Below are 17875 nucleotides of genomic sequence, written 5' to 3'. Positions count from 1 at the left end.
CATCTAATACGAAGGCTGCAACCCTACCTTCCTGCCCACCTACTCCCACGGGTGATACATGCCCTGGTCTCCTCTCACTTAGACTACTGTAATGCGCTCTACGTGGGGTTACCCTTGAAAACGGTCCGGAAATTACAATTGATACAGAACGCGGCGGCATGGTTGATTAAGAACAGCCGTCGTCGTGATCACATCACTCCGGTGTTAGTAGATCTACACAGGCTACCAATTGTCTACCGGGCCCAATTCAAGGTGTTGGTCTTGACCTTTAAAGCCCTATACGGTCTCGGCCCAGTTTATCTGAAGGAGCGCCTCCAGCATCACCAATTATGCCGCCTGATGAGATCAGCCACACAAGACCTTCTCTCGGTTCCACCAGTTAAAACAGCAAGTCTGGTGCGGACCAGAGAGAGGGCATTTTCAATTGTGGCCCCCACCCTCTGGAATTCCCTCCCTTTTGATCTTCGCCATGCCCCCTCCCTAATTGGTTTCCGCCGAGCCTTGAAGACCTGGCTGTTCAGGCAGGCCTATGGGATTTCGGGGATGGGTTAGTTGTTAATGTTGATGGTTTTATCTATTTTATATTGTATTTTACTGTATTAATGTACGTCGCCTAGAGTGGCCGTTAATTCGGCCAGATAGGCGACTCAAAAATAAAATTTTATTTTATTATTATTATTATTAGCTCTGCTTTTCGGCGGGTTTTGCTTTTAGGTGGGGGTCTGGAACCTAGAGTGGGGCCCTACTGTACAATTCAGAGACATGATGCCTCTGTTCCTGGAGTCAGCACATGCTACCATCATGACTAGTAGCCATTGATAGGCTTACGCGCCATGAATTTGCCTAATCCCTCTTTAAAGCCATCCAGGCTGGTGACCATCATTACATCTTTCAGCGGTGAATTCCACAGTTTAATGAGGTGTACTTTCTTTTTTCTGCCCCTAACCTTCCAACATTCAGCTTCATTGGATGACCCTGGGTTCTAGTACTGTGAGAGAGGGACAAAGACGTTTTTTCTGTTCACTTTCTACGCGCCATGTGTGGTGTCATGGTTAGAGTGTTGGAGTAGGATCTGGGAGGCCAGGGTTCAAATCCCCACTTGGTCATGAAGCTCACTGGGTATTTGCTCTGTTGTTGTTGTTTTGGTTATTGTTTATTATTATGATAGAGTTGGTTAACTGATTCTTTTTTCTTTTTTTTTTAACGAAGCTCACTGGGTGCCCTTGGGCCAGTCACAGTCTGTCAGCCTAACTTACCTCATAAGATTGTTGTGAGGATAAAATCGGGAGGAGAAGAACCATGTTTGTATGCCACCCTGAGCTACTTGGAGGAAAAGTGGGATATAAATGTGATGATGATGATGCCTAATTTTATGCACCTCTATCATGTTCTGTCCCACCCAGCCTCCACTTACTTGATAGTTATTTGTTTTTTTTAACGCCCCAAATGTTGTAAACATGCTTAATATACATAATCTTTGTTAATACAGAAATGAGCTTTTTAAAATTATTCATTTATAATATGCAAATATACAGTTTAAATAGATATTGTTAACAAATAAGTGATCACCTTACAAAATTAATAAATATCACCAGTAGATGAAGATCTTGCTAAAGATATTCAAAGGTACAATAATTAATAAAATATTACTATGGGACATGCTACTTAAAAAGTTTCATTACAACTTAATACCATATTAATTTAAGATACTGATTTTTTTTAAAAAACTTCCTTTTTATTCTTTAAATAATCAATTTTGTTTTGTTTTTATTTGTTCATAGATTTTCCCAGTGCCTCACATACCTGCACACTAAAAAGAATGACCATTTTTCAAAGAGAAAGAGAGATGTATGATAATAATGCATTGGGATTCCTTTTTTGGATGCAGATATTTGGATTGCAGGGGAAGGGCTTTAACTCAGCAGTAGAGCATATGCCTTGCATGTGGAAGGTCCCAGGTTCAATCTGGGGCATCTCCAGGTAGGGCTGGGAGAGACTCCTGCCTGAAGCCCTGGAGCGCTCCTGCCAGTCAGTGTAGGCAATACTGAGCTAGATGGACCGATGGTCTGACTCCTCACAGGGCAGCTTCCTATGTTCCTAAAGCACGGAGTATGTACCAGTCTGTGTCTATCACTCTGGCTGAACTAGTCTGTCTGTCTGGTGGTTGATTCTTCTGCCACCTTCCTAGCCATGTGACGCTACCTTGTCTCTGTTCTTCTTTCTCTGGTATTTTCAGCCCCTCCCCCGCCCAAACTAGGCCAAGATGAGCTGTTTGTTCTCTGCTGCCCTGAAACTAGGCTATAAATGAATAAATGCTTCTCTTTTTTTCTCCTGTTTCTGGACAACTCTGTCCTTTTGTTCTTTGCTGATTTCCTGGGAGATGCAATCAAGATTTGGGTTTTTATGGCTCATGGAGTGTCCTGAAGGGGGTGGGGGGTAGAGATGGGCAGATCTGTCAATTCCAGTTTCCTCATTTTTCTTTCTAATCTTAAGTTCAGTTCTCCACATTTCCTCATCAGTTTGTGATTTTAAAAAAAGAAGTCTTCATTAAAATTCATAAGCATTTTAGTGAGAATTTCTCCTAACAGACACATTTTTGTATGCAGTTTTGTAATGTGCACAGTTTTGCAAAACAGACTTCCCAATATAATACATTTTTGGACATTATCTTCACAAATACATGTATTTTTATGCACATTTCCCCCTAGTGTATCCATTTTCGTACACTTTGCTTGGCTGGAGAACTGCATTGCAAGATTCGGAAAATTGTTTTCGAATTTCAAAGGATGGCTGCGTTTAGATTTGTGTATTTTTTCGGAAAGTGCAAATTGGATAAAGTCACCTTTAAATATGAATGGAATTGAATTTCTCCCCCCTTCCCTAATGAAGGATGCCTTTTATTCCTTAAAAATGTCCAGTGTGGAGCAGGGGGTGATGCCTCAAAAGGGCACAGAATATAGACATTAAAACGAACTGTTTGAATGCTAGATCTCTGTGACATTGAGCGAAACAGTGTTGCTTCCCAGTCTAGCTTACTTCACAGGGTTGTTGTGAAGAGTAGAGTGGGTGGAAACCCCACATAAGCTACCAATAAAATAAAAAACTGATGCTAAAAGGCAACATGTTTTTTTCTCTCAAAGGCTTTTGGTGCTTCTGTAAAATTCCGGGATGGATTTAACTGGCCCCCTGCTTTGGGACAGCCTCTATAATCCCTGTGTATCCTTGCTCTGTGGACTTGAACAGGGTACTGTTGATCAGTTGCAGAAAATGTATCTTGACACTTAAGAATTAAGGTTGCTACTCATTCATCTCCTCCCACCCCCCCAGTCTGTCAGGTTCTCATGTCTTATAATAGCACTCTGGGTAGCAATACACCATTTGTTGTTCTTCCCAGCATAGCATTTACTGTTGAGAACAGCTTCACCTTTTGAATTTCTGCCTAAGAGGCAGTTATATAGAAGTTCTGCGCTTTGGGGGGATAAAGATGGCACCATTGCTAGGAATTAAGGGGTGGTTATAGAGAACTAAGAACTAAGTTCTGCACCTTCTAGAGCACTTTGCAAGCCTTTTTTTAGAAAGCTGATAAAGATGTATTTATTTAAGAAAGCTTTGTTTGCCAATAAGTGAGTCTGAATTGTTTTATAATGTTTTTTTTTAACTCTTTGCTGGAGTCTGTTCTGCAACTTGTTCACCTGACTTAAATCTCCTGCTTTGATTGTTGTTTTAACCGTTATACTATTTTAATGGGCTTATATTTTAATTATGGATGTTTTAATGTTGTTGTTTTGCTATGTATTTTAATTTTGGGTGGCTGTATTTTTATAATTGGCTTTATACTTGTTATTTTGCTGCTGGCTTTTTGGCCCAGGACACCTGGTGAGTTATTAAAATGACTTTTTGAAATGAAAGCCTTCTTCTTCTACTTCTTCTCCTTCTTCTTCTTCTTCTTCTTCTTCTGAAATGAAAGCCTTCTTCTTCTTCTCCTTCTTATTATTATCATCAATCATCATCATCATCTTTTGCGCTCCTTGCTCACATGTGTGGGCCCAAAGAGGAAGAACCTCTAAATGGCCCATAGCCACGCAGCAAGGAGAGTTATGATGTAATGTAATTAAGGGAAAGGCCAAAGAGTCATCAAAAGCATGGGAGAGACACATCACAGGAAGTGCACAAGTTTACTTCATTCCCCACTCCTGTGGAGTCCACAGCCCTGCCTTTACAGCTCCCCAAATTGTGCTGTGAAGAGGTCACCAAATCCATTCATTCAAAGGTGTATAAATTGGGACAGACACGCATATATTTTTTGCATTTGTGTTCTTTTGTATCAGCTGAGGAAAAAATTAGGCAAGTAGGTTGGTTTTTCTGCCAAACTCTGGCACCTTTGCACGGGATTGGAATAGGGCAGGGGAAGAAAGATGAAACTTTGCAGAATATAGAGGGATAATGGGTGTATTACTACTACTACTACTACTACTACTACTACTACTACTACTACTCACCCTTCACCCAAAGGTCCCAGGGCGGGTTACAACAATTTTAAAACACATAATTAAAAACAGACAATGGGGGCAGGTGAGAAATTTCCTGCCTCTTGAAAGTTCTTCCCAACTTAAAACAAAAAAGAATTGCCCTGTATGTGTTCATAAATCTTTATGATCTTGAGGGCTAGGAGCATGCTTTGTCTTTTTACAAAAAGAGCCATCCAGGCTGCCTTGGATGGTGGTTGTGGAATCCTCCCTTTTGTCAGAGGTGTTTAAGCAGGGGCTGGAGGGCCACTTATAAGGGATGTTGTCATAGTGGGTTTCCTGCATTGGCCGCGGATTTGACTAGATGGCTTTTGAGGCCCCTTCCGACTCTTATGATCCTATGAAAGAGCCAACAGATACTTCATGACTTCAGTCACATCCACACCATACATGTGAAGCACATTTCAATCACATGACTTCCCTCAAAGAATCCTGGGAACTGTAGTTTGTTCAGGGTGCTGGGAATTGTAGCTCTGGGAGGGATAAACTACAGTTCCACAAGATTCTTTGGGAGAAGTCATGGCTGTTAAAGGGCTATAAATTGTGCTTTAAATGGATGGTGTGGATCGTGTGAATGCAATTGTGCTATAAAGTGGTACAGAGACTCCTCTGACTTTTTTTTTTTGCCCTGTGCTCTGTTCAATTGGTTTTGCTTCCTCTTTCCCCTGTGGTAGCGCATGCTTATCTCTCAGCTGTTCGCTCCTTCCTTCCTGTCTCTTGCTTGGGCTGTTGCAGGGCTGCTGTATCTTTCCTGTGTTGCACTCTCTGAATGAGAAGTTAGCAGCATCCCTCAGTCTGCGTGCATTTTTTCTGCACAAGATGGTGGTTATGTTTATGGTGCTGCCTCTGGCTCCCCCTGTTGGCAAGCTCCTGGCTGATCCTATACAGACCTTTGTGTGACTCTCCTTTTGTTTTTGTTTTTTTAAAAAGGCACATATATTTGCATCTGTGAAACCAGGCCTCCCAGAGCCTGGAGAAAACCATTTTTCAAATGGAAATAGCTCACTGGTGCCAATGCAGTGTTCTCAGAACCAGGGCTGTGGAGTCGGTACGCCAAACCTTCGACTCCGACTCTATTTTTCTACTGTCCGACTCCAACTCCACTGAAAATTGCTTCCAACTCCACAGCCCTGGAAAGGGCTGTAAATGTCTTTTTAAATTGGAAGCTCTCATAGGAGCATTTTTATCGCTGCCTGAATATGCGCTGGTCTTGGCATCACAGCATTTGTCTTCATCTGGGTCCTGTGTCATACACTGACACACAAAATGTTTTCCATCTTGAGTTATGGTGAAATGCTCAACTACAGCTGACTTCATGGGAAGCTTCTTTGACATTTTGATTTTATATTTTTAAAAAATTGTCAATCAAAATTTATTTTGAAGTCGGAGTCGGTACATTTCTACCGACTCCGACTCCACCCAAAATTGCTTCCGACTCCGACTCCACGTCTCTGACTCCACAGCCCTACTCAGAACTGGAGTGTGCTCTCCTCTGCACATTCTACCCCAGCTACAGCTGTTGGACCGTTTTTAAGAGCAGCCCCATGAAGAGCACATTGTAGTAATCTAACCTTGACTCACTGTGACCATCTCACTGTGCGTCCTGCAAGACCTGCTCTGTGCTTGTCTGGCCCATTTCCGCCTGGCCTGGGATAGCGGGGCCTTGACTGTTTCCAGCTACCAAAGGCTGCTTATGTCTAGAGATCACCAGGGTGAGCTATTGTTTTAGGGGCTGTTGCTTCGGCATGATTTAGCTTTGGAGAAGTGTGTTTTTTTTCTGTTAATCTGGTATGTTCTTTCTGTTCTGGTTACGTTCTTGCATTTTGATTTTCAGACCTTATTACTAATGATCAGTGGGTTGTTTAATTTTGTTGTATATTTGTTAATATGAGATGTTTTCATTAATTCTTTATTTATATGACTATTTGAACTATGTCTTGGAACCGTTAGTGAATTTTGTAAAATGTTTTGCTCTTGTGAGCTATTTTAAGCATGGCTACCTGTGGTAAGGCAGCATACAAATAGATGGTTATGACTAGGGATGGGCAAGAATTTTGATTCAGTTCTCATTTCAAGCTGAATCTATAAGATTCTCACTTTCCAAAACAATATAACCAAAACACAGGTGTTCTTCAAAATTCGCACTTATTCGAATGTTGCAGTGCAGTTCACCAACCAACCAACCAGTGTTTAAAAAAATGCATATACTGTATTAGGGGAAAACGTGCATAAAAATAAATATATGAGTGAAAATAACATGCAAAAATGCACATACTCATTTATCAGATCGTCTGGGTTGGCCCCTATGAATGAATATAACCATCTTCCCTAGGAGTTCACACATGTTTCTGTGTGAATCACTGTTCTAAGCATGCTTCCTGATTGGAGTCCTTGCCTAATTCATAAAGAGATTCAACAGAGATCCGCCTTTGAGGCAGGTCTGTTTCTGTGGCATCTCTAGGTTGGGTGAGACTGAATGACACAGGCACATCTGCGCTATATACTTAAAACAGTATCAGATCACTTTAAACAGTTCTGGATCCCCCAAAGAGTCCTGGGAAATGTAGTTTAAGGGTGCTGAGAGTTAGACCCCTGTTCCCCTCAAAGAGCTACAATTCCCAGAGTTCTCTGTGAAGAGGGACTGACTATTAACCCCCCTGGGAATTGTAGTTCTGTGAAGGAATCAGGGGTCTCCTAACAACTCTCAGCACCCTTAACAAATGACAGTTCTCAGGATTCTTGCGGAGGGAAGCCATGGCTGCTAAAGAGGTATAACAGTGCTTTAAATGTATAGTGCGGATGTAGCCCTATTCGAAGATATTTGGCAAACAAGAGTTTTTCTTTGTAATTATCTCCTAGAATAATAATGGATTCTTTTCACTTTGTACAGCCCGAGGATGTGGACAGGATCCTTGGAGAGGTGAGAGCCACCACATGTCTTCTAGACCCCTGCCCTTCCTGGCTCATTAAAAGCACCAGAGAGGGACTGGCTGAGTGGGTGAAGGGAGTGATCAATGCCTCCTTACAACAAGGCAGAGTTCCAGTGTGCCTAAAGGAGGCAGTTGTAAGGCCTTTGTTGAAAAAGCCCTCCCTGGATCCCTCCATAATGGATAATTATTGGCCAGTGTCCAATATCCCATTTTTGGGCAAGGTAATAGACCATGTGGTGGCCTCCCAGCTCCAGGGATTCCTGGATGAAACGGAGTATCTAGATCCATTTCAGTCTGGTTTCAGGCCTGGTTATGGGACGGAGACAGCTTTGGTCGCCTTGGTGGACGACCTACGCAGAGAACTGGACAGGGGGAGTGTGTCCCTGTTGGTTCTGCTGGACCTCTCATCGGCTTTCGATATCATCGACCATGGTATCCTTCTGGGCCGCCTTGCTGGGATGGGACTTGGAGGCACTGTTTTACAGTGGCTCCGTTCCTTCCTGGAGGGACGAACCCAGAATGTGGTGCTGGGGGATTTCTGTTTGACTCCTTGGCCGTTGGCCTGTGGGGTCCCTCAGGGCTCAGTTTTGTCCCCCATGCTATTTAACATCTACATGAAACCACTGGGAGAAGTTGTCCGGGGGGTTGGGGTTCGGTGCCATCAGTATGCTGATGACACCCAACTCTACTCCTTTCCACCTAACTCCAAGGAAGCTGTCTTGGTTTTAAACCAGTGTCTGTCATCAGTGATGGACTGGATGAGGGCGAACAAATTGAATCTTAATCCAGACAAGACAGAGGTGCTCCTGGTCAGTCGAAAGGCAAATCAGGGAATAGGGATTCAGCCTGTGCTGGATGGGGTTACACTCCCCCTGAAGATGCAGGTTCACAGTTTGGGTGTGCTTCTGGACTCAGCTTTAAATTTGGAGGCCCAGGTTTCTGCAGTGGCCAGGAGTGCTTTTGCACAATTAAGATTAGTGCGCCAACTGCGCCCGTTCCTTGAGCTTTCTGAACTGGCCACGGTGACACATGCCTTAGTTACATCCCGTTTAGATTACTGTAACGCGCTCTACATGGGGCTGCCTCTGAAGACTGTTCGAAAACTTCAGTTGGTGCAACATGCTGCAGCCAGAATGTTAACTGGGGCTGGTTACAGGGACCGTACGACTCCCCTGTTACAAAAGCTCCACTGGTTGCCACTCTGTTTCCAGACACAATTCAGAGTGCTGGTGATGACCTATAAAGCCCTATATGGCTTAGGTCCAGGCTATCTGTCAGACCGTATCTCCCTATGTGAGCCTGCCCGGGCCCTGAGATCCTCAGGAGAGGCCCTTCTCTCAATACCTACATCCTCACAAGCACGACTAGTGGGGACGTGAGATAGGGCCTTTTCGGTGGCTGCCCCAAGGCTTTGGAACTCCCTTCCTAGGGAAGCAAGAATGGCCCCCTCCTTGCAGTCCTTCCGTCGGCAAGCAAAGACTTTTTTATTTCAACAAGCCTTTGGAACTGAAAGCTGTTAAGGATAGGACTTGAAGGGTGCTGCATTGCTGTTGCCTAATTGTATTATTTTAAACTGAGTTTGAATTATTTTAACTGTATGTATGAATGGTTTTAATACTGTAAATTGTTTAATTTGATTTTAATCTAGACTTTTGTATGTTTTTAATTATATGTGTGCTTTTATCTGGAAGCCGCGTGAGTTCCAGTTTTGGAAAAAGGGCGGGATAAAAATAATGATAATAAATAAATAAATAGAAGGAGGGCCCCTTGCACACACATTCAAACTTCAGGCTCTTGCTACGGCTCAGCCTGTATTCTGCTGTTGCCACCTACGCCTTTCTCTGTCTCGTGAAAGGAGATGGGCTCGAGTAAGAGAGGCCCTTGTTTGATGACTTTTGCTAGTGATCTCATACATCCGCACGCTTCAAGATGATTTAAACAGAACAAGGCTTGTTCAGGGACCAGCACAGTATAGCCTGGAACCCAGCTGGTGCGCCTGTCAAGCCCTGTGTAAACTTGCATGGAAATCTGCCTGCCTGCTTGCTTGTTTATTCCTCCCCTTGTGACCCCTTTTGCCTGCTTGGGAATGCTGAGTTTTAAAGACTTTCCTGTTAATTGGATCTGGGTGTCCTCTGCAGACCATCTCCGAGCCCTGAACTTTGTGTGGCGAAAATGGTGCTGTTTGCTTGGGAGATATTAGCGGACTTGGGGGAATCCCAAGGTTTGCAGAAATAAATAAAAAGAAATTAGGGGGGAAAGACCCTAAGGAGGGAATATCCACACACACACACACAAAAGCCATCCCAATTAGGACCGAGCTTGCTCTGTGAGCATGGAATTCTACCAGATTGTTTTGGAGGAGGAGAAGCAAATGGAAAATTGGGAGGGTGAATAGAATGGTGTATTTGGGAACAGGACATGGCTGGCTAGAACTCTGAACAGGAGCAGCCCAGATGACAACATTTTGTTGCAGCTCTCATCTGTTGTGTGTCGATCTTAACTGGCATTTTGGAGGATTTCCAGAGTTTTTGAGGTTGCAGAGCGGGCGCAGTTGAAAATGTTTTGTCACTGCTAGAGTGTTAGACACAAGCTAGGGAGCACTGAGTTTGAATCTCCCACTCAGACATACTTGGCAAAGACATATTGGGGGTGATGGGGTCACTTAGGGATGCCATCAAAAATACAGCTTATATACAGTATAATGTTAGATCTAGATCTTCTGTCATTTCTTTTGAATTGTACAAAAAATCCACACAAGAACTTGGGGTGCTGTTTTATGCCAGGTCAGGCCAGTGCTTGGAATAAATTGGTTTGGTTTAATGAAGTTCAAGGAATTAGTTCAGAAATGTCTGAACTACACCTGAAAGTAGTTCCCATAATTGTCAAGTGAATTGAACGTGTACAAAATAGGTTTTGGGGCAGAACTTTGAATGATTCCTAGTTGATCTTGAAGTTCATGCTTTGTTTTGCCTTTTACTCTTTAAGCTTAAAGATCATGACTGCTGGGAAAAATAAATCAAAACCATTCACATTCCACTGTGTTTTTAAAATGTTTTTAATGTTAGTCTTCTTAAGTATATTTCATACTTCAACATACCAGCTTGTAACATTCTGAATGCTAGGAAAAAAAATTCTTGCTGAGGATCACTTGGATGAATTGAGTTGAACTGTGAACTGAACGTGAAACCGAACACGTTTTGTACAGGGATGATTATGAACTGGAATTAGTTCCTTTTTGGACACATTGAATTTTCCAGGCTCTGGGTCAGGCCATGTATCCTTCTAGTCCAGTATTGCCTTCTCCGACTGGCAGTAGCTCTCTAAGGCCCCGACAGAGACAGGTCTTTTCCATCCCCTGCCACTTGATCATATTTAACTGGAGATGTTGGGAAGTAAACCTAGGAACTTCAACATACCAAGCATATCCTCTGCTGCTGAGCTACATTCCGATCCCTAAAGTGAGCCACTATTTTGCACCTAGCTCTGACTGGATGCCCCCAAGCCTCCCAGTACCTCTCTCTTGTGTATGGGTGGTACAGCTTTGGCTACACAACCAGCGGCACTCAGAGCCTGAACATCAGCAATAGAAGGAATGATTGAATTGCTTTCTATATGAAGTACTCTGCTTTGGCCAGATCTGTAGAAATCAGGATACAAATCAGCTTAATAATAGCTTAGGATTCTTCCTGCTGACAGAAGGTGCGACTTGATGGCCCATGAGGTCCCTTTCGGTCCCCTGCCAGTCTGTGTTGGTGTACACTTCTGAAGACCAGCCTGGCACATGGCGAACATTTGGAAAGACATTCTGGTCCAGCCGATGGCAGGCTCTACGTTCCAGCTGTCAAGACAGATGAGCTACAGAGAGTCTTTCCCCACTCTCTCTCTCTCTCTCTCTCTCTCTCTCTCCTTGTGGTCTGTTTTTTCCATATTGCGGGCATCTTTGCCAACCCGCCTTTGGGCACAGTCACTCGCCCTGATGGGGAATTGTGCCATGCACTTGTCAAAGGCATTGGAGCAGATGCCTTTGAACGCCAACTCCTGTGAATAGCAGCTGCTGAGCTTTGGGTGCTTCCTTTTGAGAATGGAGCGGCATGGTGCTAAATATAGCAGGCGTTGGGACAGACAGGTGGAGGGACAGATTTCTCGCATTCGGCCGTGCAGTCTCAAGGGAGCAGGAGGTGAAAGGCAAGCTGGCTTCTGGGTTCAGTGGGAGAAGCTCCTGGGCAGCCAAGGTTGAGCACTGCAGGGGGAGAGAGCACCATGCTTTATTGAATCACAAAGGAGAGCTTGGCTAGGGAACTTCCAAGATCTTGCCCTGGAAGACTTTAGTGCAAATATGCTAGGCTGAAACTGGTGTTGTATCAGGGAGAGGGTTTATCCTGAGTTGCATCTTAGGAAGTAGTGAATATCTTTTATTTTTTTAAAAAAAACGTTATTAGGAAATTTGGAATACAAAATATATTTAAAAAATTAAGATACCAATGACACATTAAGGGGAGAATGAGAGAGTATCTATAAAAAGGTTAATTATAAACAGTTCAAAACGAATTCATAGTGTTTTGGCACAAGAGCATGTACAGTTTATCTAGCACATAAGAAATAAATGGCTTCCATAATAGCAAAATCCTCAGGCTCAGTTTTACAGTGGTGTGTTAATCTTTCAGAAACTGCAATAAATAAAAGTTTTTTATACCACGCTTCTATACTCCAATTGTGTGCCTGCTTCCAATTCTGAGATATCCCTAATATAGCTGCGACAAACATAAAAATTATTAAATCCCTCGTCTGGGTCAGGGAAACAAAAAAAAAGACAAAACCCTGGATTGTATAGAATGGTTACTTGCAGAATAGATCCCATTTTGCAAACAACCTGTTTCCAGTAATTCTGGACCACTGAGCAAGACCACCAAAGACAGAAGCACATACCTCGTTCTCTCCAACCTCTCCAACGATAAGAGTTAGTGGACTGACTAATACTCACCATTCTAACCTGAGTATAATACTGTCGGAACTAGTGAATACCTGTCCAAGTGAGGTGGTGTAAACACTTATGGCCAGCTTTCCTCCTGGATAATTTTTATTTTAATTTTATTACATTTTATAGCCCATCTTTCCTTTTGTGGAGCTTGAGGCAACACATATGTTCTGCATCCAGGCGGTTGGTCTGAGCAGACCTACTTCGCTTCACTGGCCTAGGTGACTGTCTCACGTGCTTCCAAACCATGGCCTGGTATTGTGCAAGAGCTAAAATGATGCCTTTCTATTGGCCCGATCCCTTTTGGCATCAAAGCATAAAAGCTTTCGAGATACACGGAACTCTTCCAACCGGCAGAGTCCAACCCGAAAAGTGGGTTGCCTGGAATTTCTCTCAGGAAGTTCAAAGCCTCTCTAAGCAAGTTGGAATGCAGCAGTGTCTAAGGGCCTAGTTCTTATGGATCTCTCTCTCTCTCTCTCTCTCTCTCTCTCTCTCTCTCTCTCTCTCACTCACTCACTCACTCACTCACTCACTCACTCACTCACTCACTCACTCACTCACTCACAGACACACACACACACATAAGTGACAGAAAAAACTGAATGATGGAGGGGTCTATGTCTGTATCTCTAGATCAGAGGTAGCTAACCTGTGGCCATTGAGACTCAAACAATTCCCATCATGCCTGATTCCTACCCATGCTGCTTTGGGCTGATGGGAGTTGGAATCTAACAGCATCTTGGCAGGGCGGGGTGTCATCCCATGTTTTGTTTTATTTTATTTTATTACATTTATATGCCGCCTTTCCTCCAAGGAGCGGAGTACTGTTCTTTCTCTCCGGATTTTATCCTCACAACAACCCTGTGAGGTAGGTTAGGCTGAGAGATAGTGCCTGGTCCAAGGTCACCCAGCGAGCTTCATGGCTGGGTGGGGATTTGAACCCTGGTCTCCCAGGTCCCAGTCTGACATGCTAACCACTACACCACACTGGCTCTACCCTGCTTTAGATGCATGAAAACCAGGGGTCATGACAGATTAAAGAAATCTTCGCTAGTTAATTGCATGAGTTTTATTTAATTCTCCCTCTACTAGGAATTCCTTCAGGAAATTCCTTGGGAAAATTCCTCTCTTGAAAACTTGGTATTGTTCTGCTTAAGGGGTGCGTCCTCCCTTTATCACCAAGAGGATTGCCAATTTTTTTCTGATCTCAGTGCAGATTAGGATAACTTTTTGCTGGCTTCTAGAGAGGGGAAATATATATGCATTTGTTTTGGATTGTTGTAATGAGCTGTATTGGCTTCTGGTTTTTTTATCAACTTTTATTGGTCTGCGACCATAATAAGCAATTCAGTTCAGTTTGATTGATTGATTAATAAAATCTGCATGAGAGAAATAATAGAGCTAAATAAAAAAGAGAGAGACTTGCTGCTTTTTCTTTTTAAAAAAATGATGCATGTGTCACAGTAGGCATAATCTTAGAAGAGGCATTCTCTGTTGTCTCATGCAGGAGAGAAAGCCTCTTTTAAGATGGTACTTTTGCTGGCTGAAGAATAAGGGCCTGTCTCTGTACTTGATTTTAAAAAGCCATTTTGAATCTGTTTAATCTAACCGATTAACTGACTAAATGTTTCAGTCTCGGTGCAGGTGCAGTACAGGAAATATCTGGGGCTTGGAGGAAACTGGGCAAGTGTGTGTAAGAGTCTGAGCATCTAATCCAGGGGTGGGAAACCCGTGGCCCTTCAGATGTTGTTGAACTCCAGCTCCTTTTGGCCATAGCCAGCATGTCCAATGGTCAGGGAGCATTATTTCTCATTGCATCTTAAGACCAGGATTCGATGCTGGAAAAGCTCACCTGCAAGTAATGTGGGAAGCACTTGTGGAAGCCTCTGCACCATGTGTGCTCTGAGGGTGCTCAGCAGCCAGGAAATTACTTTGCAACCGACGCACATTAGATTCTGGGTTGTATTTAATGTTAAAACAATCATTAAAATTATTAAAATGACTGGCCGCTCAAGGAAATGTTTTAACTACTGCATAGGCCTGGTGACATAAAAAAATGTCTTCAACAGTCACCCAAAAGTGAAAAGTGAGAACTGTTTCAGAGAAAAGTTAAAAAGTCACAAGGGAGTAGAAATCATAAAGAGCAGGGCTGTTGCCTGATTAAAAATATCGCTCACCTGATTCATGGCTTGAGTTAGCCGATTCTTCCAGTACATTTGCAAATGAATATAAGCAATAGTCCTGAACGTAAACGCACATGTTCTTTGTTTTGGGATGATATTGCATGTGTTTGGTATTAAAAGAAGCATTCCTTCCTATGAGTGTGAGGGTGATGCCTCTTTTAAGATGGCCCTTGCCACCCACAGTTTTTCTTTTTGGCCTCCAATGTTAGTCCTACTCAGAGTAGGCCCATTGAAATTAATGAAACTAAGTTAGTCATGTCCGTTAATTTCAGTGCACATGACTAACTTGGAGACCCAGTTTGGTGTAGTGGTTAAGGTGCTGGACTACAACCTGGGAGACCAGGGTTCAAATCCCCACACAGCCATGAAGCTCACTGGGTGACCTTGGGCCAGTCACTGCCTCTCAGCCTCAGAGGAAGGCAATGGTAAACCCCCTCTGAATACTGCTTACCATGAAAACCCTATTCATAGGGTCGCCATAAGTCTGGATCGACTTGAAGACAGTCCATTTCCATTTTGACTAACTTAGCTCCATTAATTTCAGTGGGCCTACTTTGAGTAGAACTTAGATACAGCCCTGGCTCTCCCCAGGGAGGCACGCCTGCTACCATCATTTATCTGATGTTAGGCCCCAGGCAAAAACTTTTCTTGTTCTCCCCGGCTTTGGAGCCTTAATTTACTGTTTGAGTTTTAGTGGGGTGGGATTGAACTGGATCTGCTCATGTATTTCAGGTTGTTTTATTCTTGTTTATATTATGTTTGTTTTTGTAAATTGCTTTGAGATCACTTTTTTGGGGGAAAACAATAATAACAATAAACCACCCTTTGTACTTATACTAAAAGAGTGTATCTTTTTTTTAAAAAAAGTGTTCTCACAGAGAGGGAGAGGGAATTATGCTGGGTTTCAAGTTCAGTGTAATTTCTGGATGCTGTTCTCTCCCTCTGGAGGAGAGTGTGCATGGCCAGGCAAGAACAAAATTTGGTAACTACCAAGGCCAATTAAGATGTGTTGACCCTTGCCTTTATAGGAGTATATCTCACATTGTTTGGGGCATTTGTTCAAACCTAGTCTAACACTTCACAGCAGGCATGGGGGACCTTGTGACCCTCCAGATGTTGCTAGACTTCAACGTCCATCATCCGTGAGCATGGGCCATGCTGCCAGGAGAGTTGGAGTCCAGCCACATTTGAAGGGCCAAATGTCCCCTTCCCTGCCTTATTCCTTTGCACCATGACAGCCATCTCTGCAAATTTATACAGTTCGTGTCATAACAAATGGCTCCTAATGAGTCAGAACTTCTAACTTTGCCTAGGGTGAAGGACCTCTTATGCGGTTCCTGTTTGGCTTACAGCAAAGCTGCCCTAACTTCCTAAAGCAGGGAACAGTAACCTGTGACCCTGCAGATGTTGCTGAACTCCAACTCCCATCATCCCTGACTATTGGCCATTCTCGCAGGGGCTGATGGGAGTTTGAGTCCGGTCACATTTGAAGGGTCATGGGTATCTCTTTCCCTGTTTTAGAGTAAAAGACTTGTGTGCGGTTGCTCACCACTTTTTTTGCAGATGGAGGCTTGTGCACCTCCTTAGAGACTTCCCACTTCAGCACTAGCCTCACTCAATCATCTTGGCAAGCTTTCTCCCCTCGCAATCAGTGACACTCTAATGGATCCTCAGCGTTTCCCGAAGATGGCCATCTATCAAACCACTCTGGATGCTGTAAAATTAACCATGTGTCAAGGGTTGTTTGGAATCTAAGTCACAAAGAGAGAGGGAGAATCTCTGAAAGGTTTTAGGTGGGTTTTGCTTATATATAAATGACAGGACTTCGACCTACCATGTGGGTGGTCTGCTGCTCAGGAAGTGAGAAATGGATGAAGGAAAGAGCAGAAATTGGACTTTATCTTGGGGCAGCTGGTTGCCCTGGTCTGGCCTTACAAGTCTCTTCTGGGACGCAAGGGTTGAGTGCAACCTTTTGCAGAGGAGGGTGTTGCTTAATCCTGCTGGGCGACAGCTGTTTGGTTGGGGAAAGGGTTTTATATTTAGACGTGTTCCCTGGTAACAGGAGTCTTTTACCTTTAATGTGCACAGAGCTTTGTTATAAAATGTCATTGCTTACAGCCTAAGAACATAAGAAGAGTCTGCCAGATTGGGCCAGTGAGTCCAGCATCCCGTTCTCAGAGTGGCCAACCAGATGCCCATGGGAAGCCTGCAAGCAGGACCTGAGCTCAGTAGCACTCTCCCCTCCTGTGGTTTCCAGCAGCATCAGATGTTTTTAGGATTTATATGTATTCAGTCATACAAAAGGGGAGACCGAGGTCAGTGGCTCCTAGCCATGATGGCTATGTTCGACCTCCGCTGTCAGAAGCAGCGTGCCTCTGAGTGCCAGTTGCTGGAAACTGCAAGCAGGGAGAGTGCTGTTGCATTCAGGTGCTGTTTGCAGGCTTCTCCTAGCTACTGTGAGTACAGGATGTTGGACTAGATCAGCCTTTCCCAACTAGTGGGCCACCAGATGTTGGACCACAATTCCCATCTTTCCTGACCATTGGCAATGCTGGCTGAGGCTGATGGGAGTTGTGGTCCAACAACATCTGGTGGCCCAGTAGTTGGGAAAGGCTGGACTAGATAGACTTTGGGTCTGATCCATCAGGGCTGCTCTTTTTGAAAACAAGTGAACGAATAATCAGTTTAGCAGTTCTGTCACATGTTTACAGCTGATTAATTGGTTTCAGAAAAAGCTAACTGAAGAGGGGCCTCTGATTAATTAGGCCATGCGAGAATGACAAAATTAAGAACATGATACTTTCCCCCCTCTTCTTGCCTCCAGATCCGAAGTTAAAAATCTGGCGCGTGCAATTGGTGCATTGGCCAGAAGGAGGGGAGGGGGTGTGGTAGGCATTGGACTTTTAAAAAATACAAATTGATGAAGGGTGTCCAGTTGCAAATTTGGAGAGGAAGCTGCTTCAAAGATACTTTAAAAAAAAAACCTTTCCTGGTTTTTAAGCTGCCGAAGGTCCTCCCATTGGTGAGAGAGGAAATGGAGCAAGCTCTGAACACATGGATATTTCTGTGACCACAGGAAGCAGAATGTGACCTCAGAATCTTCTTTCTTGTTTAGGTCTCATGGTACCAAGTGACGTGTCCTTCTTGTGAGATCCAGTCCCCAGAACCCCCTGAGAAAATGTCAGGAATGCAGGTAAGTCTGGAAAAGGTTTTTTTGGTATCCAAAACAAGCTGCATCCAATGCCAGTCCTACTTGGATTA

At 43.6% G+C, this 17875-nt stretch overlaps 1 protein-coding gene across 4 annotated transcripts in view; it reads left to right on the top strand.

The window, feature by feature from the left end:
• Window positions 1–17875, top strand: part of CSK (C-terminal Src kinase) — a 113990-nt gene that overhangs the window by 66739 nt on the left and 29376 nt on the right. For all 4 annotated transcript variants that reach the window (XM_061595276.1, XM_061595280.1, XM_061595277.1 and 1 more), the window contains one exon: window positions 17730–17807. In XM_061595276.1, the coding sequence (XP_061451260.1) occupies window positions 17793–17807 (15 nt within the window). In that variant the 5' untranslated portion in view covers window positions 17730–17792. The remainder of the gene's footprint in view (window positions 1–17729; window positions 17808–17875) is intronic.

This window comes from Rhineura floridana, chromosome 14 (genome assembly GCF_030035675.1).
Source record: "Rhineura floridana isolate rRhiFlo1 chromosome 14, rRhiFlo1.hap2, whole genome shotgun sequence".
In the NCBI taxonomy this organism is placed as follows: Eukaryota; Metazoa; Chordata; class Lepidosauria; order Squamata; family Rhineuridae; genus Rhineura; species Rhineura floridana.
The sequence above is the reverse complement of the archived record's forward strand: the minus strand, read 5'-3'. Positions and strand labels throughout refer to the sequence as shown.